We start from the raw sequence: 25452 nt of genomic DNA, 5'->3' as shown, positions 1-25452 counted from the left end.
AAATTGTTCCCAAAGAGTAATGTCTCGGGACTCATTTACTGAAGTCTTAGTACACTTTTATGTTTCTTTTAACTGCACCCCCTTATACCGCTAGCTTATACCCGACTTTACTTGTGTGCCGCTGTGCCTTTAGAATAATCTTTACTTAGTTAAGTTACTTATTTTTTATTAAGAGTCAATTAAGGAAAAACAGTTGCCTGGATTATGGAACAAATGTATTATTTTGTGTCAAAGTTGTTTAAGCTAGGGTAGATTTGATTATTGTTACTTGTCACAAACTGGAACTTTTTTTAATGACGATTGCATTGTAATTAAGGTACTATGCTGCCATATTGATAGCATTTTGAATACGCTTTTGATCGTCATGGTCCCAGAAACCAAAGTCCTCTTCAGAAAAATATCTATGTGATCACCTAAAGTTAACATAAGTAACGCGACTCTTTACCACTTTCATCGGCCACGACCGTTTAGCTATCGAAAAGAAAATGAAACTGATCACCGCCTCTAGTAGACGCCGTAAGAACTATTTTTGCCACACTATTTTTTATAGATGCACACAAATTGTATCTGCATCTATCAGATTATAAGTTGTTATTCAAATGAAATATTCAACAGTTATATAAACCCTGTGTTATTGTTCCAGCCGGTCCAACCCTCCTAGTGGACGAGGGCTGGAAGCTGATCGTGCGTACAGTGCGGATAGAAGACTCAAGAGCGCAGTACTCGTGTTCAGTGCTCGACTCGCTGACCGGGGACCGACGGAGGAGCACGCCTGTCAATATAGATGTCGCTCGTGAGTATACACTTAGTTACCTGCAATTTTGGTTTGTTATGCGAAAGCAGCTGTAATCTTTTTCTATATAAAAAAAATAATAGCCTTAAACTTATTGTTTTTGTAAAATAAAACACGGGTAAGATTTTTACAGAGAAAACAAAAAGTAATGCAAAGAAAATTCGTGAATGGAACTGCACGGATCAGCTAGTGTTGAATAAATTAAACTTGTAACACTATTTTATATATTTCGAACGTATTGTATCGCTTTTGTTCTATGTATTCAGCAGTGAAAAGTAGTAAACGTTATTAATTTTTTACACACACCCGGTAAGCAAAAAAATTAATATACGTAACCTATAATTTTTATGCTTTTATTTTAAGAATTTTCAATTAGAAATTCTTCACTAATCGTGTGTTTAATTTATATTAATATCTTAAATGTTGGCAACGACACGTTGGTTCATAATATATAGAGTCACATAGCGCATATCGCTTTCGCAAGTCAATAGGTCAGTTAGTATAATAGCTCTAAATACCATCAAAGCGAAATATAAATCAAAATCACATTATCCTCTTTCCAACTAACAAACGTAATACAATAATACATTTCCAATGACAACTTAAACGTGTCCACATAACATCCGTTCCGAGAGAATTACAGCAGAATTACTGCGAACATTTGCTGAATTTCAGTGAAATACACGCATCGATAGACTAATATTGTATACGGGAGATGTGACTGTATTATTGATTTTGGTTTTAAAATTGTTAGAATTGATACATATTTTAGTGTGAAATTGTCAACATTGGAAATTGTCAACTAGATTAATATGCTTTGGAATAATAATAGTATTTCTTCATGTGGACACTTAAACCCTCACTACATTTGAATAAATAAAAGGTAGAATCTTTACAATTATTTTCATACACTTTGCTGTCACTTTATCTAGCAGTTAGGTTATCTGAAACTTATTCATAAGTCCCTACTGAAATAATGTTTCTTTTTTTGTTTCCGTACCAGCTAAAGCAGGATCCTAGTACTGAGACTTCGCTGTCTGTCCATGATAGTTAAATAGTTGAAATTTTCACAAATCAAGTTATTTTCAAAAGCGCGATTGTTTCGCCGTTTTTACAAAAGTGTTACGGAACCCGTTGTACCCGAGTTCGACTCGCACTTGTCCGGATGTTATTTATAATGACAGAGAAATTTCAGTTGACGATTGTAATCAATCATTGATGATCGCAATTTAATGAATTTCAGTCTTTCGCGCCAATACTAAAGAAACACAAAGTTGTAGCTGCTCAGTTTTTCATACGGTTGACACGTGTAAATACTTATGTTAAAAGCGTATTAAGTCACCGATTTTCCTTAAGTCAAAAAGGGTACTACGAACTTAAAAAACCTTAGAAAAAGATTACACTTTTTGAATTCTAATTACTTGAGCATTAAGTCTCTATGTCATATTATTCATTCTATAGTTAGAATTATTCTGATTATTTAATTATGTTTTATACTAAAAACGCTTTATATTGTACTCAAATAAAATACCTTTGAAACGTTGATCACATGTAGACGGCAACGTTGATTGGTACAGTCACCTGTCTCGACGTAATGCGATGAATTTTATGAAATTTAAAATTCGTGTGAAATTTTAATGCGAATATTATCATATTAGATTTTTACCTACATATTTTATAAAAGAGATCTTTCTTTACTTTGTTAACGGCAAAGTATACATTCTTTTCGTAATTTTCATATGGCTAAGTATAATTTCTAAAGTAATTAACAGTAGCAGCCTAAAATACCTTTGTCTCACAGCAATGTACCATCGAAGTAAAGGTACAATACTCTGTAAATGGAGGTAAAGTTCTTAACTCTATTACATAATGCCAACTAGCGTATCTTGTCAACAAGCTATATAGCTTGGCGAGAAAAATAAATGAAAAACACTATTTTATATTATAATGAATAAATAACTATAAAAAGGTCATTGATTTGGTCAGGCATATCCATTTCTTCTACCTCTCTTTACAGAAAATATAGCTGTTTCTTTATTGACTCCTCTTGTATCACCATCTAACCTCACTTCTTTATTCCAGCAATGAGCGTAGCATCAGCTCCTCGCAGCATCTCCCATGGACAGTGGGAGGCGGTCGTACGAAGAGGCGGTGACGTCACACTACCTTGTGTGGTCCACGCCAACCCACCACCTGCCATTACGTGAGTACTTAATTATCTAGTTTCCGTATGGTTAATGTCCATCTGCATACTTTTTACATAAATAGTCTATGAGTAAATTAATCGTACTAAGACCTGGAAAAACGACTGTTATCTTAATTGACAACAACCAGGACCAATTTTCACGTGAACTCCATGTACAAAGGCGATCAGCCTGAATAAGCGGACACCTTTGAAGATAGACTCCGCTAATGATTGTTTAATACATAATCGCTTACCGACTAGTGAGTACAATTTTGTCGTACTTACTGTCTGAGTAAGTTTGAATAATTTTTATATCAAGCCAATTGGTTTGATCGTATAAAAAGAACAATGGAAAAATGGGTACAGTTTTTTACATAGCCATTTTCAAGGAATATTATGAATATATCATCACACTAAAACTAATACGAAATGAGTTATAATAATATGTTGAGAAAATAATCAGATAATGATTTTTTGAAAACACATTACGCCATGTAAAAGCTGTCTCAAACCTTCAGTCTTACTAGGGTCACTAAATAATCAAAAAATATTCTCTACAAAATACGTTCTAGACCGATTTACTTAATTATCCTGAAGGTAGATTTACTAAATCCTTGCAAAAAGGTTTTTCTTTAACAAAAATGTTTTGTAAATCTGTTTCGTAATTATAATCGTTGGCCGTTTTCTTTTACATTCGTTATTTTGAAATATATACAATTTAGATTGTTGATTAATATATTTAATTTGAAAAATTAGTAAGATTAGTATTATTAAGAAAGTTGCGAATAAATTACCAACGAATAATGATTTCAAAAATTGGTATTCAGATGAAATATATTATTTTTACGTTAATAGCCTATACGGATGAAAAAATATTGGCTTAAGTTTGCGTACTTTCTCTAATTACTCTATAACTAAGAAGACTTCCATCCAAATCGGTCCCGTTGTTTCGGTTCAATAAGGAACAAAAAATTATAAAACAACCAAAATAAATCGATACAAAATTTCGCATTTATAAAGATACGCATATTATTATCTATATATATTTTTTTAAATTCAGAAACATTTACTGTAGTACATTTTCTTATTTAATTTTACGCTAGGCCTTTAACCAGATACTTACAATATTAGTTCCATGTATTGAGAGACGTTTCTATTTCTATCTGGCTTTTTCATGAAAATAACTTGCCAATCTTTGTCTCAATGATTCCAAAAATAGCAGTAAATACATCTCACGATATCAATACATATTTGGTATCTCACAATACAATTTCCACGTGTGGTGTTGGTAGATATGAGTGCCGCTGATCTAATTTGTTATGTGGCGTGTTCCGCGCGTGTACTGTGAAGCCTTTGTTTTGTAGCCTGATAATGTGTACTAATGTAGGTTTTAGTTTAATTGCAGATTCATTATTATTTTTAAACTAGCTGACCCGCGCAACTTCGCTTGCGTCACATAAGAAAGAATGGGTCAAGATTTACCCCGTTTTTGTAACATTTTTTATTGCTACTCTGCTCCTATTACTCGAAGCATGATAATATATAGCCTTATAAATATATAGCAGTGTTAGATGGGCTATCTAACACTGAAAGAATTTTTCATATCGGACCAGTAGTTCCTGAGATTAGCGCTTTCAAACAAACAAACAAACTCTTCAGCTTTATAATATTAGTATTAGTATAGATATACTGAGCGGAATTAACCCTTTTTTTTACTAATACAATAAAGGTACCTGTTATCTTTTTGGTATTACATATTGTGGTCATTAATTTTAATTTATTATCTCATCTGTCATTTTCTTAGATTTTTGACAGTCGTTAACAGTAGTCAGAATCTTGAAAGTGACAACCAGTCTTACTGAAGGGTCTCGTGTTATGTCCCAGGTAACTGGGTTGTGGAGGTCAGATAGGTAGTCGCTCCATGTAAAACACTGGTATTCAGCTGCATCCGGTGAGACTGGAAGCCGACTCCAACATATTTTGGAGGAAAGGCTAAGCTGATATATATATCTCTACATGACTCACTGGTTTTGAAAACAAATAATCTTTGTCGATATACAGTCACTTCACCAGTATTAGTAAACACAAAAAACACACATACACGTGCCCATAAAAGGAAAGGACATTATGTAGAAAAAAATAATAACATGTTTTTGTTTACAGTAAGCCTCTGGCAATTACACTATTTTCCAACCATTAACCAATATTGTGAGTTTTTTATAATGGCCGATACGATTTTCAAATGGACTTTTTATAAGTTTAGGCAGAATCGTAATATATGTAGGTACCTGTTAATGGCTGAAATTTTAGCTTATCAATTTACCAATGTATTATGTTTACTCTGCGTATTTACACAGGGAAAACTAAATGAGAATTTAGTGGTTGCTAAGACCCTATGTAAGACGTCTTTAAAAGTAAGCTACTTTTATTTAAATAATTTCTATCTAGCAGATCTCCGTGCAGCTTAAACGAAGATAAGATAATATATATGGATATCATTACGATATCGTGTCGTAGTAGTATCGTGACATATAAAGGTTTATACGTATGCTTAAGTCCAGGGAGACAATATTCGATACGTTATAACAAGTCATAAGAAATGTATGACATATTGAAGGAATATAACGTGTTTATCCTCAGGCGGTGTCTTGTTGTATATTATTATTTTGGTTCATACGGTTTTTGTTATATGATGTATATGTTACTGTAAAAGCCCGAACTGTGGTAAATCCTAAGATTTTCCAGTAAAACCTAAGATTTACCAACTCTCAATGGTAAAAGTCCGAACAAGCCAGAGTTTAAAAACTATGTTACGATATATAAAAAAATCCTTCTTCATAACTATGTTTATAACTATTTCATGGTATAATTATATACTGTGACATAGTTATAAAGAAGGAGTTTTGGGCAAAGCGACATGGGTAGGTTAGGTTAGAAGGCTAAGGTGGGAGCGAGCGAAGCGAAGCTCCCACCTTAGCCTTCGTGGTTATTTTTTTTTTAACCACCCAGAAGGAGGAGCCCCGCGAAGCGGGGCTCCGGCGACATCTCGATATCATCAAGTGAATATAGGTAAAAGTTCGAAATAAAAGAATTGTTCGGACTTTTACCATTGCGAGTTGGTAAATCTTAGGTTATACCGGAAAATCTTAGGATTTACCACCGTTCGGGCTTTTACAGTAACATATTATATATGCTACATTTTTTGATTATCAGAAATTACCTGTGTTATGGTTTAGAATAAACAAGAATAAGGCGATGATCATACTGTTACAAATAGTAATGTTAAATAAATAATTCCATTTCAAATTATAGTGGCCGAATTTATCATCACTGGAAGTTAAAACAATCATTATAGGAAGCCAATGTTGAAGATGTAATTAACACAATTCACGTCAAGGCGGGTCAGATATATTATAGAAACTAAATTTTAATATTAAAGCAATCTTTATTTAAAAATGTTCGCAATCCATTTAAAATCAATGAAAATTAATATAATAATGATAATGTGCAATAATAAAGTTATAAAAGAACAATGTACCTAATGGTTACGCTACAAAAAGGTAGCGTCACACCAGAAAACTTGTCTTAATCAAAGCTTAACTATAGCTTTCGTAAAAAATAATTTACTAAAGTCATTTCTATCGCTAAAAACACCGTCACACCGTTGAAACTGGAACGGCATAATGCTATAACCTCTGTCCTCGGGAGTCAAATCAATCTATTTACGTAATCACAGATTGGCTGCACCGCGATATAACTAGAATAGCGGCGAAATGGGTCAGCTGCTTGTCATTCGACGCGACGAATAAACTTACGTCTCTAATGAGTTTTACTACCTCTACCATAGTAGTGTATTTATTTGAGATTGGGACTAGATTAGGTGCCTTATTTTATGAGTTGTAAGATCTCGTTTCCTATTTACCATATAGCTGAGGTTTTTTGTAATAAAGTGGTTCGTTTGTGGTAGGAAAATCCTTTACCCGTTTTTGTCTAGAAAAGCCCTGTTGGTACGTTATAGCAAAAAATCTTACATTACATTTTGTATTTTATTACCAAGGATTGGTAACTATACGTCTCAGCTAGCAACTAAACCACATCTGTGAATATAAATCAAAGCAAAATAAACCAAAATCACTGAAAAGCGATTAACCAAACGTTATTTCATAAACGTTTTACAAGTCATTAAAACCTATATGACTTTTTAAATCTATCACTGTTTCGGAAAAACACGTAAAAAACGACAAGAAACTCACGGCTTGCCCTTACTTGACTTGAGCTTAATACTGGACGTTTCAGTAAATTTACTACTGACCGTATTCTCAATCAGCAAACGCTACTACACAGCGAATTAAATATTCTATAATATAATTTAAATTAACTAAAAGACAACACTCTCCCAAGACTTTTTATTTTCCAAGTATAAGTCAAAGAAACATCTCACTGTGTATTCGGAGTTACATAAACAAGCTCGCATTAGGTCAGTATATTCCCGGAGTGGTGCTATCACAATACTTCAGGGAGACAGCTGCAGTTTTATAAATATGTTGACTTTTACATGTTGTTGTAAAGACTCGATGGCTTGTTGCTATTGTTTTGGAAATAGGGATGGGACTGTTCATATTGGTCAGTAAACAAACAATCGTTTGGTATTTAATGTTTTTTTTAAACACAATTTTATGAGTTTTACAGACACATGTTTCATAATAATCATAATTACTACAGTTTAAATATAACACGAAAGAAATATGAATATTTTTTTATACCTAAACATTATTTTAATAAGCATGGGTCCAAGATGTGCGGATGTTTTTAAAATGTAGTATATATTTTTTTAGTTACGATGAATTAAACTGAAAGCCTAAAACAATCTTTAAAAAATCTGCTCAATCCTCAATTTATTATTACCGATGCGATAAAAAATCATAATATGTATTCTACTGTTCATTATATTTCACAGTTCATTATATTCGCACACACACACACACACACACTTACACATACGTATACCCACACAAGCCCATCACCCAGCAAAACAACCCCATACATTTTTATATTCTCATTTGCACCGTAACTGAAGAAAACTAGCGGGTCTTCAGAGACCCCACATTGGGCAATACAGTTAAAATTACCGATTCATTTGTATTATCTGCGCACTGGCCGGCTAATGTAGGCAGGGCCGATGCGACCCGCGGGACACATTGGCCAAATGTTGCTGGAACTCACACAAAAATAGGTTATTACTGTTGCAATAGTTTGTTGTATGAGATAAGTAATTCTTTTATTTGTTATGTCGATGTTTTAATTGAATAATAAATGACTATTAAATCACTGTAAACAACTAATTTAAATTTATTTTTAAATTCAAACTTTTTATTCAACTACGTGAAAGGAGTATTTTATAAGTTATTCAATTTTGATTATTTCGTTTATGTGTGTTAATTATTGTTTTAAAATTTAAGATTATTCAACATTAAAAATGAATTCTGATTCGTAAAAAGATAAAGTGCCTCTGCAATATACCTACGTATAGTGTTAGGATCCAATGTCCTCTAATCTTAGTTAAAGCGAGCGATTCATTTTTTCATTACTCAAAACACATGGTGCAATAACATCACAACTACTATTCTAAGCGTAAAATACCAAGCTAATAACTTCATCAGCAGTACAAAAAGTGAAGTTTTCATCGGCTTATCACGCGAGCGTGAGCGTTAGCCGGTAAATATTTATAAGAAACGAGTTGAACACCTCACTCTATACATATTCATGAAGCAATAACCTCCAACTATAAAGGCACTTATAAGCTGAACCAGAAGAGCGTAAGTCGTGAACGAATTTGTACTGTATTGACCAAATTACAAGCTGCAGATGAGCATATTTCGTGCGTTTGTTAGTTGTCATTTTTACTTCACTTATTGACTTTTTTTTTAGATGCAATCTAGGTACGACTTAAAGCTAAAAGAGTTTGCGGAAAATTCTAATTTCTAGTATTTTCGTAGAATTGTAAGGACGTTTCGTTTTGAATTAAATTCTTAGGAAATGGAGTATGCATTTATGGGTACCGGTACGGTTAAACGGTGTTTTATTCCGTCTAACGCATAATAAACAAAAGGATGTACTCAATGCTAGGTTTATATCTTAAGTAACGCAGTACAGACCCATCTTGTTCGTGCCCACCGCGGTAGTGTAACCGCATCTTAATATTTCATAGTTGTAACGGATTTTAGTAGGTTCTCATACAAGTCCCTCGGCGGCTTAACTTTAATAGCTTTTTAATACGGAAATATAAAGAACTTCTTGAAAATTCTCCGCAGCTATGTACAGCTTACCTGAGTTTAGTGTTTTTAATTACTATCTTTAAAGTAGGGAATTTTGTAAGGTGAAAGTAAAATGGGTTTAATAGTAAATGGTAGTATTATCTCAACTATTATAATTATAATTTTCTTATCCTGCAGTATGACTTCAAATACATATAGTTGCTATGAAGCAGTAACGCATGGCGCATATTTTGATTCATAAATTTCTCTTCACAATATTGTTAAATACAAATAAGTGGATAAGAAATGAAAGAAGGACAATATTAAAAAGTGATTTGTTATAATAGTTTATTTTAAATATGCGTGGCTTACAAGGGAATTTATTAGCTTCCGTGGTCATCAGCCTGACACTACAGCCAGTGTAAGCTGGGCCGAAACGTCAAGAAAAGATAAATGTAGTATACATTTAACACTCATAAGATAACTCACGTAACGATCCATATAAAATAGCTACAACACTATCTCATTATCAACTTAACCTTTCATATCTTGAACATACATCAAAACTAACATAAGTAGTAAAACAAGCAGTAACCGAAAGCACATGCATTTAAGCTGGCCACAAACACGGCTGGCTATTTATTAGCGACGTAACGTCGGCCATTAGCCAAGGCCATCTCCACAAAACTTAACAAGCTATGAAATGTACGTGACTTAACTAATGCGCACTCATTAATTTACGACTGTTAGGGTGTGTTCGCATTAAGCAGATTAAACGTAACAGTATATGAAGTACGTTTTATGATTGCCAAGCATTGATCAGTTAGGGTTGACTTTAAAATAAGAATTGAGTATAATATAACGTTTGTTTATTGGAATATCAATCTCAGGAACTACTAGTTTAAATTGAAAAATACGTTTTGTTCCATTTATTGAGGAATATATATAATAATTATTATTAAGATATATGTAGGAGCAGTGATAGCCGAGTGGTATAAGTTGACACCTCCCACTCAAGTGGTCGCAGGTTCGAACCCGAGGCAACACACCAATGACTTTTCGAAGTTATGTGTGTATTAGAAATAATTATCACATGTTCCAACGGTGAAGGAAAACATCGTGAGGAAACCTTGCATGCCTAAAAATTTGTTTAATACATTTATTGAGGGCATGCAAAGTCCCCAACCCGCACTTGGCCAGCGTGGTGGACTCAAGGCCTAACCCCTCCCTCATTACGGGAGGAGACCCTTGCCCAGCAGTGGGACAGTAATGGGTTTAATTTATTTAATTTATTTATATGTAGGTGCGCGCTATGACTAATAGGAGTGGTGGTGAAAACTTAAATTTAATATATCACAGATGAAGGCTGGCGTCGCGTCGTTGCGTTTTATTCGATTCGACAGAAGCAACAATTTACAAACGCCAAATAACTTTGTGTCCCTGAATATAGCAGTAAACCACTAAAGGAAACCAAAAGATAAAAACAAGAGACGTATAGGCGTAGCGTTCGTTTCGTTTCGGACGTAGCAACCAAAGTGTTCATCCGTTTTTCCACCTGCACTCCTCTCCAAAATCTTTTATAATGCTTTCTACATAGCGGCTTGCTGCTATATTCCGACTTATAAAGTAAACTGAATCGCAATCACCTTGTGTTGCATGTCTGTGTACTGAAGTAATTACATAAATCAACAGTTTGCACAATATGATTTGTATCGTACTCAGCTGAATGCAGTCATGAATTTACGACACGACTGTTATATTTCAGCTCTATACATTACTTGCCAAGTATCACGCGTAGCAATGCGTTGTAGAAGGTAACGGTTAGGGTCAGCGCAGACCAAGAGGAGCGCAGCGGAGAGGATTTTTTTAACGCACTTGAAAATCAACTTTAAATTAATTAAAATAAAGTGCATAATTGCTTGAACCTGACAAAAAATGCTCGCGCGTCCTCGAGGATGCGCGGGTATCCCCGCACATACTCGAGGACGCGCGAGCATCGTACGAAAAATTTCAATGTTGTTACTGAGTTTAAAGAGAGAGAACGTCATTTTTATTCTTCTTCAGTCAAAAGAGCAATTATAATCATGGCCCAGTCTACCATCGTTGACGAATTTTCACGAAAACTGGCCTGTTTAATGAAGAATGGTAACCTAGAAAGTTTACCTCGCGCAGGCTCGAGCAGTCGCGAGCATGCTCGAGCATCCGCGAGCCGTAAAGAAAATGCTCGAGACCGCGCGAGGATTATTCCGGTCTGTCTGCGCTGGGCCTTAATGTGTTATGTTACTATCTTTCTTTTGTTACGGGAATAGAAAAGATATATTTCCTTTTAAGGTTAAACATTCCAAGGTAAAATGCGTGTTCGCGTTAATTCCCGTATCCTATTTCAAAATTAAATATGCAAGGCGAAAGTTTTAAAGTAATGCATAATAATAATATTTTTATTTTCATAATAATAACAGAAGAAATACTTTTATGATTATATTATTAAAGCTAGCGTTAAAGTCAACGTTAGTGTACGCTATAACAGATTTTAATACACCTATAAAACACACTCCATTATAAAGCCTTACTTTCAAAGGAAGTCGTAAAAAACGCATTTTATCGCAAAACTATCTTCTGTTTAAAACATTCGTACCGTGACAGCGTACATAAAGACGTGGCCCGACATCGTTAGTACTGTAGCTTTTCTACTACTATCGACTACCGACAACCGACCTGTCATCGAGAAATTTTGTTCGCAAATCTGATCAGCGCCTCTAACAGGCGTCGTAGGAACTATTTTGGGAGTACATTTTAAATTAACGATTTTAAACTTTTGCGACTTGTACGCATAATATTATAATGTAACGGGCGTTAAACGCGATTGAAAATTAAAGGTTAGAATACCTTATTTGTTCACCCGACGTTTCGATCGAATTACATCGACTGTAGTCACGAGCTGACTGACCGAGTCAGTTATAATATTATACATTTCAAATGTCAAACTTTCGATATTCGACAGTACCGACTGTACAGATTCGCGCTACATCTATACTAATATTATAAAACTGAAGAGTTTGTTTGTTTGAATCGCGCTAAGCGCTAATCTCAGGAACTACTGGTCCGATTTGAAAAAATATTTCACTGTTAGATAGCCCATTTATCGAGGAAGGCTATAGGCTATATATCATCATGCTACGACTATAAGAAGCGGAGTAGTAACGAAAAATGTTACAAAAACCGGGAAAATTATGACCCATTCTCTCTTACGTGACGCAAGCGAAGTTGCGCGAGTCAGCTAGTTATACATAAAGACGTGGCCCGACATCGTAAGTACTGAGTGCGTGCCCAAACGCCTCGTAAACCGTCACCACTAAAACCTAATTACTTGACGAGTCTGTACCCAGCTTAATGTGCCTGAAACTCTAGTAATTAAGATTTTCTTACTTATATTTTATTATTGAGGAATTTTGCGCCTAGAGAGTTGAGTTTGGATGAAATTTTGGCAAGTTTTGACCGTAATTTTGCATGTAGATTAAAATTTATGGATGGTTATATTGACAGTTAGTTTGATTTATTGCTTGGGTTTTGAGAAAATTGTTTTCTTACACTAAAAGTTTTATTAATCACTTTAGTTCTAGTGCTCATTTTGACAAGCTTAGCTTTGCTTATCTGATTCACACAATATCGATAGAAAGTTATTTGCTATAAAGTGATTAATCAACCTAATACTACTTGTCTGGAGCCTTGCTTTATAATTTGGAAACTTTATATTTGAGAATCTGTGCTTATCCGGATAAACTCGTTAAGAAATCCGTTACTAAATGTCCGTTATTATTTGTGTTAAACCTACATAAAACTATGCATTGTTAAAACAACGTCAAGTTTTATAATCCCCAAAAAATAAATGAAAACCATATGTCAGTAAAATGACAATTTAAAAACCACCAAACATTTTACGCACTTCACTACAAAGTATAAATCAAAGTCGCTTCTCGCGACTACGTCTATGTCTGTATGTATGTTTGCGTACATCTTTAAAACTACGCAACAGATTTTAATCCAGTTTTTTCTAATAGATAGGCTGCATTAAGAGAAAATTTAATGTGTAAAAGTTGTACAGGTTTTTGTAAAATAACTGTTTAAACCGAGCGAACCGAGGCGGACCGCTAGTAAAAATATATAGCTAACTATAATCTTCTATAGTCATTTGAACAGAACAAAAGCCATAGCAGTCCTATGGTAACAAAGCAGTTGTCGTCCACAGCCGCCCGTGATATACTCCTTACATTCAGAGCGCCCATGGGAGCCGTCCCCATGCCTTTGTTAAGTGAAACCACGCAATATTAATAATGTTTTCTTTTAGAGGTTTTTACATACTTGTGTTGTAAGATAAAGAGGACATATCGACGTTTTTGAACAAAGCAAAGCACACGCATAGGTATATACACAGAGGCTTCACTATAATGAACAAAAATAAAAATTCATTGAAATTTCGTCCGTTTCTCATCACTTGCACAATTCAAACCCAAGGAAGTCAAAATCAAATCATTTTTTATACCTATAGGTCACCTGCTTATAATAGTCAATGGTACAGAGAGATAATTTTCCGCCAGTTCGGAAGGTAGGGCCGGAGAGAAGAACTGAAAATGAAATAAAAAAATGAAAAAACTGACAATAAACTCTTAAAAATTAATAAAATACTATTTTATAAAGTAACGGGCATAACACTGAAAACAGAATATCCATGTTTATTTACATAAATCAGTGATATTGTCGGACATAATACGGTAATAACACTGAATTTATTCCCAAAACCACAACCAACATTCTACCAAATTATTTTGAGTATTTTCTACCGCAACTAACGACATATACAACAGCTAACATTAATTAAACCACGAATAACGTTGCATAAAAATAAAATATAAAAAAATATACTGCGCCGTACTTGTGGGCACTTAAATCGGGCCACAAGTGTCACTACACTCGCGTGAACACAGCTATACGCGCGTGCTAACTAACTGCGCTTTGTTTACACTGCAGGACGTGATGCTGCACCCACTTTAAAATAAATATTATTCTTTGACGGCGAGGTTCACTGGTTTTGGAAATAGCGGAGATTTTGGTACACAAATAAGATTAAAACGCCGCATAACCCCAACGCAAATTTACCATAATTTTAAAGGAAAATCTCTGCGAATGCACTATGAAATATCTAAGTAGTTTAGTATTGTTACTCTCTTATAAAAAACCAAGACAACAAGAGGGTACAAAGGTACCCTCGAATGGTATTTGTCCTTCAAACAATTCTTCTTTTTTCAAAGAGTCCGAATGCTTGCTAAAATTGTAACCACTTATATTGTGATTATAAATACATAATATTAAGATGTAAACAAGGCAGTAATTTATGCGAAAAATTAATTTATGAATAAACCCTTCCAGTAGCCACGGGGACATTTTTGTTTTTCTTTCAATATCGGGTCTCCAACGTCCATAATTTTATAATATCAACAGGAAAATTCACGAAAACCAATTAAAATTTGAAATGTCAGTCAACAAAATTGTAAATTTTATACAATGCAGCGGCTACGGAAATATATCAATGACCAAGAACAACGAAATGTATAAACAGGTTCTAGAAAAGTAAGGTAGTGTTTTAATTTTTGTTATCACAAACCTATTTTTGTAAAACTTTCTGTCTGTCTGTCTGTCTGTCAAACTTTAAAAGAGAAGTACGTTTTCAATTGTGTTGTACTATTTCGCTATGTGACTGTGCTCTTTTCAAAATTTCATATTTAATGAGTTGTGAATTGTTTGTTGGTGATGTAAATAAATATAAATCCTTAAACATTATGTCAGTCTCTAATGCTCGATTTCGAGATCAACTATTGAATGTTTCACATTTAAAATGTCCAGTAAAAAGTTCATATTAAGAATGTTGTTTATATTTTCACGAAAAATTGTCCATAGCTATCAAGTTGTTTATAGTGGTAGAAAATAGAACGACAGTAATCATTAATTTCGAGATATGACTGCTGACGCAATCAAAAAATTCAATAATATCAAATAGAGCAGTATTTTATACATAAACAGTTGAAGCACAAATCATTTATGCATGAATTTATATCCCATTTAGATAAAATTTATTAATTTATACATAAATCGTGGATAAGTGGTCTATTTCCTCTATTTTATGTTATCAATGTTTCTATCGAAGTATTGGCAGTGAATGCGGTGCTCGATAACAGTTATAAATCATTTTTGTGAAAACAAGCGAAATGGTGAACGGAATAGCTGACTGTTGACTTATAAAGGGTATTATTATACTTGATTTATGGGTAGATTTTAGCGAGTCTAGGTTTAAAAATATTAATTTGGCTTATTGGAGTTTTATTTGAGAATTGCTTTTAGAATTATGTTAGATTTATTGCGTACTAGCTGACCCGCGCAACTTCGCTTGCGTCACATAAGAGAGAATGGGTTTTTTTAGATACAAACAATAATAGCATTAATTCAATATTTATCAAGTTTACTAGCTGACCCGTGCAATTTCTCTTGCGCCACATAAGAGAATCATAATTTTCCCCGTTATTGTAACATTTTTTACTGCTGCTCTGCTCCTATTGGTCGTAGCGTGATGATATATAGCCTATAGCTTTCCTCGATATATGGGCTATCTAACACTGAAAGAATTTTTCAAATCGGACCAGTAGTTCCTGAAATTAGCGCGTTCAAACAAACAAACAAACAAACAAACTCTTCAGCTTTATAATATTAGTATAGATTTTCTCACACAAAATTTAAAGGTTAACTGTATGGTAGTAGATAAAAGTAATATAGATAAAAAAGTATCACAGTATGCTGTACCTTATTTTTGCGTCATAGGAATAGGTGTTATGACTAAAATACAAACCTAGTAGATCACTAACTTGAGCAAGAGTACAGCTTCAGTAGATATCGCATACCTTCAATAACTACATGAAAATATCTCAGACAAGCATTATTTTTTTCAAAAAATCACAAAACCAACACTAAGCACAAAAAATATTCATTTTCAAGCTATCATTGGCATCCCCAAAAAATATAACAAAATAAAAAGCAACTGTATACATTTTACGTCCTGTAGTGTAATCCGTGACATAGTTGAGTGTGACAAATGAACGTTACGTACAGTTTTGTGTGATACAGGATCTTTAAAGGGTGTGTTTTTTGTGTACTTGAGGGTTTAAACCCTTAGTGTGACTGCTTGTTATATTGTGGAGGCCCCAATTATCTTGTCTGGGAAATAGACAGCGTAGAGAACAGAATATCACGAGTTTGTGACGGTACTGTAGGATCTGGGTTTGATTACTGAGTCAATTACAAAATACGATGACTACTACTACTAACTACTAACTAGTACTATACTATTAACTAACTATAACTACTATAGTAGTAGTAGTATACGATAACTGATATGATGATGTTTCTATTTTGGATTTGCAAGGCAATAAGCAATGGGATTGATTGATTTGAATAAGAAGGGTTAATGATAAACCCCAAAGCATGGCACTGTATGATTTTCATGACGTCATTTACGTTACGTCAAATCAACAATGTAGTAGTAACTATCAATTTAACGCATACTAGTCGTCAATATACGTGATAATGTATACTGATATATAAATTAAACCCATTAATGTCCCATTGCTGGGCAAGGGTCTCCTCCCGTAATGAGGGAGGGGTCAGGCCTTGAGTCCACCACGCACGCCAATAGCGGGTTGGGGATACTGATCATCAATTGAATACACATCCAACTATATTAAAGATGTGATATCATTTTTTATTTATTTTTCTGCTGTATCACAAAAACTAAAAAAATATACACAGTGTTACGTGTTGAAGTCTCGTAATATTAAAATTTCATACATCCGGACAAGCGATCCGCTTATCGAAGCTTGCATAAAGTAGCAGGCATATCCGGGATATTAATGATAATGTAATATTCACGACACATTCTTCCTGTTACATACGAAATAAAATTGAGTTTAATATTGTGCGCTGGCAACTTTTATTTATGTCAACCTTTTTTTATGAAAAGATATTTGCATTATAAATTGATCTTGGTACGCGAGGATTTTTACATAAGACATCGAACACGAAACGGATGAGGCAGAACTGAAACATTCTATACATACATATTATTATGTAGATTATTAATATTGTACCTCTAGAACGCTACGCTCTACAATTAATAATTGCCCTTGGTTAGAACCAAGCCTAAAACCTCCTCTTTCAGCGGAGTTATCTGAACCATTTTATCACGAACATAGTCAAAAGCATTTTGTCACGGCAAATCAATATATAGTACTTGTTTATTTCTCAGAGTTATTGGCATTATGCGAATTAGGTTTTAACTAATGTACTATACAAAACGTGTATCTAATTCAAATCCAAATTGTTACAACACCGTAAATTATCTCTTAAAAGCGATTTGTGAATCAAACTTTTATACCTTTGTCCAAACATTTTAACATCGAATAAAGCCATTATACTCCCATACATCTACTAAAAACCCATTTGTTTACAAATTACACCATAATTAGCATTATAAAGAAATGTAAACATAACCATGGCGCGGGAACATTACTTGCCATTGTCTTTCACACAATGTTCTCTATTAATCACGGGGTTTGAACCCCGACGCTAATGTTCCAGCTTGATTCATATTCCATCGATCAACGGATAATGTTGCTGCGTTAATGGCGAAAACAATAGCGGAATCTTTTATGGAAAGACTAAAATAAACTTTTAACAATGAGGAATTTCCCTTGTCTATAGATTTGGTAGACTTGTAATAACACAAACAATGTTTTTTTGTCTTATTTTTTAACTGCACTCCGACATCAATAAATCGGTAAATCATGAATATGAAATGGTAAGAAATAATATTGGCAGTTAAAAAAGATCAAGCGGTGAGTTTCTTACCGTTTTTTTTCATGCGCAACTAGTCTTTTCCTAAACGGGTAAATATTATTATTTCTAATACTTTGTACGAAGTTTAGGAAATTAAAGTTATTTTGTATTCAAATAGAATTAAGTTTTTTTAGACACAGAGCTTAAAAATTACAAGCAGGCTTATCATTTTAAAAGCATGACTTATAAATTATTAATTCTACTAATGAAATCAATGAATAAAATCCCATTAAAGCATGAGTATTTCACGGAACACATAAATTACGATGGAAATTCTCTGAAATGGGGATCGGCACATATATTTTATACATAAACAAGAAAAGATGGTAAATAAAAGATTAGATTAGGCGGCGGCACACGATGCTTAAACACCAAATTAGATTAGCGAACAAGAGTTCGGTTGTAACGCGCGTTACATTCTAATACTTTGTAAATATTGTGTAAGTTAGCGTTAAAATGTATGCGTGACAGAGTTATTGTGAAAGCTTAGGATTATAATAGTTTGAGGTTCTTGGTTCATGCTCTTTTATCGTAGTTTTAATTTGTGGGGTTTAAGAGTACTTGTGATTCTAAATGAAGATAGGTTTTAGTATTATACCACATGGGATCAGCATATAAACTTCTATTTACGTATTACATGATACATTTACAAAAGGTAATGTGGCAATATAACTACCACTATATATAAATAAATAAAAACAACATCGAAGGTGTACACGGAAATAGACTAATTTGATATTTTTGGATCCTCGTTTAGTAGATTTTCTAGTATAATTGCGATAATTCTTATTAATGTTAATAAGAAGAAACAAAAACAGATTTCATACTTACTCGACCTATGTATCCAGCATTTTTAATCGCAATTAACATCCTTAGAACCAAACTCTTTACCTCTAGATGACCACAAGCCTATTCTAGTTAAACAGACTAACAATACGCAAAATACCTCCCCCTCATGGGAGTACAATGTTTCAGGCAATACAAACGATACATTGAGAGTCCCATTCTGTTCGCAACACGACTACCGTCCAATATTGCAGGTATAAGACATTCTCTAGAGCATCGTGTTGATACGGCAGTTATGTGGTCATTACAGCTATCGACCATATTTGTAACATATACATTACCATATTATATTGTTAGGGTACACCCAGCATCCATGGTGCAAATGTAGTCAATGCGAAAGCGCAAACGTCTTAGGTTTGATTCCCGATGAAAAAGAAAGATTTTCAAGTTAGTTAAAAAAGCGGGGATCGCTGACTTTTCAGAGTTTGGTCTTTAAGTCCATGTGCCTCGAAGAGCAAGTAGTGTTTAGGCTTATTCCAAATTCTCAAATGGCGATTTATTTTCTTCCCAAAGAGAATAGTGATATTGAGCTCTTATTTACTGAAACATTTGCCATAAAAATTGTTCCTCATTGAAAAGTAGCTACCACTGTTACAGCGGTCGACTTCTCCAAATTATTATGTAGCATATAAACCACCTTCAGTAAACAATAGCAAAGCAAATAATACAACAGTACCCGATATATAGAACACAAACAATAAGAATGTAACAGTATCTCACATCGTTATTCTCAACATACAACACACATATATTGTTCAAATCAAACGAACATCACTACTGGTGCAATACTGACACTCGCATGATCCAATTACTTGTGTTCAGGGCTCATAATATAGCCAGGAAAATCCGGAATGTTCCCGGGATTCTCAACGTATTAAAGTCCAGTAAGAGGATCTTACATCATCATCGCCTGTTGTACCAGATGTGAGGTTATGCGATTAATATTGTTGGTCTCATATCGTTACCCAATTCCGGAATACTTTTGAGAATATTCCAACAAAAAAAAACAAAAGTTCGTCGGACCTCAAGACATCGTAATCTTCAGTCTCATTCTCACTGCTCAGAGCACATAGGTAGCTTTGAGACGTTACTGTCAATGGCTTAAAACCTTTTCATAGTAAATATTCAACTAGCATGAGGCACTTTTCCCCCTCTAATGGCCTAAGACGTAGATGTACTTAGGTCTTAAATTTTTAAAGCAAAACTAAAGGTAATGGTAATCCTAATATAGGATTTGTCCTTAAAATTCTAAGTCCGTTTGGCAGCCCTACTTGAGTTACAGACAGAACTGTGCGGGAGAGTAGTATGTCAGATAGGTTCGCACGTTTACTGCCTCTCGTTAACCCACGTCCTTCTAAGTTTTAACACATGTTTGTGCAAGATATACGGGGAAGGAATGTGGACAGAGACGCCGTAACCCATTTCTAGATACGAAAGTTTCGGATAAAAGCAATAATTTATTAAATAACGGTATTTTTTTACTGCACTTGCACAACGTGGTGGACTCAAGGCCCCGTCCGTCCCTCATTAAGGAAAGAGTCCCTGGCCCAGCAGTGGGACAGTAATGAGTTTGTGTATTTAATTTTAGCAGTATTTTTAGAACGAATGAGCAAATGCAGAGTAATGTCAAAATGCAAATGAATGTTCTACTTTTTATGTAGCAATAAATAAAATGCGATTACGTGCAACAAAGAATTGATGTGTCGAAATCGCAATCGGATATATATCACTATTGCTGTTTTCATACTGCTTTTATTTTTACCGTAAACCGTACATTTTTGAAGTTTACTCAAGTTTTTAGATACTAACAATAATAGCATTACTTCTATATTTATCAAGTTTATTAACAGCAAAACGGTAACTTTAATTTATAACTTACAATGTAAACTTCCCAGTAATACGCCTCGTGCTCGTACAAAATACACAAGCGTATATTTCCAAACATTTCACACATGGGGAGAGTGTTCCAAAGTAATTACGCATCTGTGCGCAATATAATTTTATTGGAAAGCCCTACGGTTATGTTTTAATTGGCGAACAAAGGTGGAAGCGGCATTAAATAATTAAATGTCTATCGTTACAGCTCAAGCCGCTGTATTTTTGCTTTTATCGCCACTTATAACTTTTATGTGGGCTTCTTTTATTTGTTAATATTTTGTACATCAGAGTGTATTACTGCTAGAAGTATAATAAAATGTAATAAACAAAGGTCTTATACGGGTAATACGAATTGTTCTCATGGTAAGGAGACCTAAAAAACGCGGCCTTGTTTTTGTGAACTTATTTTGCTTTATTCTTATTTTTTTTTTCACCCCCTACTATCCTACGACTGGGCAAAGGTTTCGTCCCGAATATAGGTAGGGGTTAGGCCTTCAATCAATCACTCTGACCAAGTTCGGGTTAAAAATATAAAGATTTTTATTATATAAAGTATAGTCTCCTATAAGCTCGTAGTCTGAGAAAGTGAGCTAAATAAGCTTGTTTGATTGTTGGTTTACTCAATTATTTATCATAAAATATGCATATTGAAAAACCTTTTAACCAGCCTAAAACAGAACACCAACAATTCAGCACGTAAAAAATCTACATACTCTACATTTTTCCAAAACAAAACAGTAAACCATCCTTCTACAAAATACATTTGTCCGTTCCTTTGACAATAAAACACGACATTTGACCTCAAAAACTACTTTTTATATTTGCACAGGTGACCTCAACTGACCCACAAAGATAGATGGGATTGACCTATATTGGGTGACAACTCTTCCTATTGTATGTTTCTTATTTTGGGGCCACGTGGACGAATGGCGGACGATTATCGAAAATGATTTGTCAACTGATTACTTTGTGGGTTAGGGGAATTGATTTGTGCAGTGTCAAGTATTCCAATTTAGATAAGTGTGGATAAAAAATGAAATAAAACTCTTTTTATTAGGTTTTCCTCTCAAATAAATAATGTCTTTAAAAGTAATTTTTCTCCATGCGTTTTTATAAATTCGCGTGACAAAATTTATTTTGACTAAAAACATAACACACCGCATTTTAAATATTATGACGATAAAGTTACTAAACTCGTGCGTCTCGTGCTACATTAAAATAGATATTTCATAAATCTAACTTACATGACACACAGAGATTCACCGAAACAACTTCGTAAATTCAGCAATGTAATTCATAAAATAGTCTTAAGTGATGTTAGTCAGTCACACTTTTATTTTCAGTCAGTCACATTTTTAAGATACAATTACGAAAACACGTACATAAAACTAAAAGATTAAAATAATAAACCGTAAAGTATTTAATATCAAAACCCCAAACTTAAAACTCTTTGTATCAATGTTTTAAACCCCACCACGGCCACCATGTGTATGTTTGGTAGTAACATTACCGTGAGAGTAGAGTAGACACATTGTCATAACGAATGACGTCACACGCTGTTTCGTACTACGAGGCAGTGAGCACGTGTGGTTCAGTGACAGCGGCGAGCGGTGCTTTTGATAATTAATCACTTAGTTTTTCGTTGTAGAATAATATCTATCTATATCTTAATCGGAAATCTGATTCGATGGATATAATATTTTAGTTCGACCACTTGTAAGAAAACCTTGACATGCAGGATTTCTTTGGAATAAAATTAAGAATTCTATGTATTTTTAATATAAAGCAGCTGTATCATATAAACCAAAGTCAGCGGCGCGAGTCTGCCAGTCACTAATGTTCTTAATTCTGAATTTTCTTAGCCACTATTAACAGCGGATCTTGCATTAAGCTCTGCACTAAATTGTTAGACTGCGGATTGTCATTTTTATTCAATTTTAATTAAGTAACAGAGCAAATTAGCCCAGACAATGTTACGTCTTATAGAATCGGTAGCATTACCTATGCATAGTGTCAATATTAACTTCAAAAGAGACAATTTTTATCACTACCGCCTATCAACAACCGAGGAGCTATAGATATTTTTTTGTATGAAAATCAGAAACCGATCAGTAGTTGCCAAACACTTGTTAGTCGATAGCACTTGCAGCTATAAATCGCACTACAGATCAATATTTTAAACACCTCAAACATATTCAAAAACGACAAGCAATCAATCATCTCACACACAAACGTTTTAAAGATCCGCTTCAAATAGCGCGCTACCCTCACTGGAGCAATACCCCAACCATTTGTCAGGTGTCAGGGAGAGCCTGACCGCTAATGGATCGTCTGGTGAAATACATCAAGAACGCTACACGAGTGAGTTTTGATGCCGCCGTTATTAATTGTCCTGCTTCAGGCTTACCAAACGTCATGGTGCGAGTTTTGAGTGATTATCTTCTATGGAGGTTTCGTGGTATGGGATGTTAAATATTATGGTAAAATTTTCTGATGTCGGACTATGATTTTCTGCGTATTTCTTGTATGGATATAAACATTTGATTGCCTCAAGGTATAGTAACTACGACTATCACTTCGTTGTATGAAAATAAACCGGTATTTAATTACTTATATTAGTATACCGATAAATTAAATTATGAACAGATATATCAAAGAAGTAGATAAGTTTTAGAGTGAATCTAAATAACAAATTTCAAACGTCAAAATAGATCTGTTTTGGCGTACTCTTTAATAAGAGACATATTTATTAAATACATCACCCTTAACGTAACTTTTTTAATTTAAAGAAATGTTCAAATACTCAACCCATAAATCAATAAATCAACAATCTTTCAAACTGCCTTTTTAAACACACGCATAAAATATAGTACTAGTTTCCACACAATAATGAGCAATAACCAAGTTAAACGCAAGTAAAACTAGTCACCACGAACTATAGCAGTTATAACATTAAACTAGCAGCTATATAGCAACGCACCTGCTATATAGCAACGCACCTGCTATATAGCAGGTAAGTGGGGCACGTTTCAACGTTACGAGTCCAACTGTTCAACTACTGCTGTATCGAACTAAGCCACTTTTATAACTTTTAAGTATGCTCTCACTGTGTTATTGTCATTCTGGGCTATGCAAAACGGGTTTAAAGTAAAAGCGAGAGCGATAGTCAGACTCGGGTGTTTTTATGTCGTTTTCGATTCGCCCGTATTGTAGAAATAATTATAAACTCATGAAAGTTATGAAGAGAAGAAAAACTGTCTAATATATGTACATATTTTATGTCAAGCCATGATTTTAGCTGTAACCAAGGGCTAGCCGTTTTTGGTACAGTAGTGGCGACATGTGTCCTTTGTTTTTTTAGAAATGTACAAAAACAAATTTCGCAGGTGCCACTTACGAACTATAATAATTTTAAAGTTTGTCATTACGTTGGATTTTATTTCACCTTGGCTTGCATTTGCATTGAAAAGCTTGTTATAGGCGAGCAAAAATCTTGAGTAGTATTTGCCGTAGTAGGAAACAAACTCCACGTAGACATAGTGTGATCACACAGCCAGTGTTTGTCGTATTTGTAGCTAGCGTCGCGGCGTCGCTCAAATATGACAACGCCTTGCCTGCACTTATCCGCTTTCGCTTATAACATGCTCCAAACTAAATAGTATGAACTGAAAAGCGTGTAACTAGAAAGTTGTATCGATAAATAGTGGTGCCCGCGGCAAATCTTCTACGCGTTTCGTTTATCGTTTACTTTGAACATTTCACTGTAAAATATACGAGTAATTGTTCTAAACCTACTAAATAGTTATTGCAATATTAGTTTAGTGTTAGTTTATATATCGCTAATAGAACTTAAAGTTGAGTATGCGTGTTATATAGTTTGACTTGTAACTTCGTGATATAGCTAATAAGCGAATTTAAGACAATGATTTTAGAGTTCATAGAATAAAAATTAACTACTATAACTTGGTAATAGGAAAATCCAAAATGTGAAAACGCGTTCAATGATTAGTTCCTTTTTCACATGAAAACAACTTAATTAATTATGATACAATTTGACAGACCACAACTCTTTTTATTATTAAAAAATCTTTCGTATGTTTAATTGTGATTTTTCCGCGCCTGAATTGTGTTGTACTATTCACAGAAATAAATTTCCAAAAAAAAGATAACTAGATAGACTGGTAGCTATTAAAATAGTTTATAATACTTCTATGCATATACTAGCATAAAATCGTAGAACATAGAACTTAATAAAACGTCACAAGAAGCAGTAAAACAGTACAGCTTGCATTTAGTTAGAAATGTTAAAAGTTTCGTGACAATTCATTGTATTAGAAGCTTGGGAATAAAGCCATGGAAGTTTTGAACTGAGCCAGTTACTCTAGTTTCTAGAACTAGTAGGTACATGACTTGTAGTTGGCTAGATAGCTAATATTACATGGATTAACGCGATCGTTCTACTTTGGTTTGCTTGATGTTTTGGTGAGGTTTAAAAGTTCAAAAAGTGTTAATGTTTGACTGCGATTTAGAAGTACGGGTTGAAAGAGCTATTGTTTTGA

The 25452-nt window shown here is 34.1% G+C and overlaps 1 protein-coding gene across 3 annotated transcripts in view; it reads left to right on the top strand.

Annotated features, from left to right (window-relative positions):
- The window catches only part of Dscam3 (Down syndrome cell adhesion molecule 3), a 185037-nt gene that overhangs the window by 121021 nt on the left and 38564 nt on the right, over positions 1–25452 (top strand). For all 3 annotated transcript variants that reach the window (XR_012959712.1, XM_076121587.1, XM_076121579.1), the window contains exons 6-7: positions 644–793; positions 2876–2996. Coding sequence is in view for 2 of the 3 variants with exons in the window: in XM_076121587.1 (XP_075977702.1) it covers positions 644–793; positions 2876–2996 (271 nt within the window). In the remaining variant the exon portion in view is untranslated. The remainder of the gene's footprint in view (positions 1–643; positions 794–2875; positions 2997–25452) is intronic.

The sequence above is a fragment of the Anticarsia gemmatalis genome, chromosome 1 (genome assembly GCF_050436995.1).
Source record: "Anticarsia gemmatalis isolate Benzon Research Colony breed Stoneville strain chromosome 1, ilAntGemm2 primary, whole genome shotgun sequence".
Taxonomy (NCBI): Eukaryota; Metazoa; Arthropoda; class Insecta; order Lepidoptera; family Erebidae; genus Anticarsia; species Anticarsia gemmatalis.
This window is presented reverse-complemented; position numbering and strand designations above follow the sequence as displayed.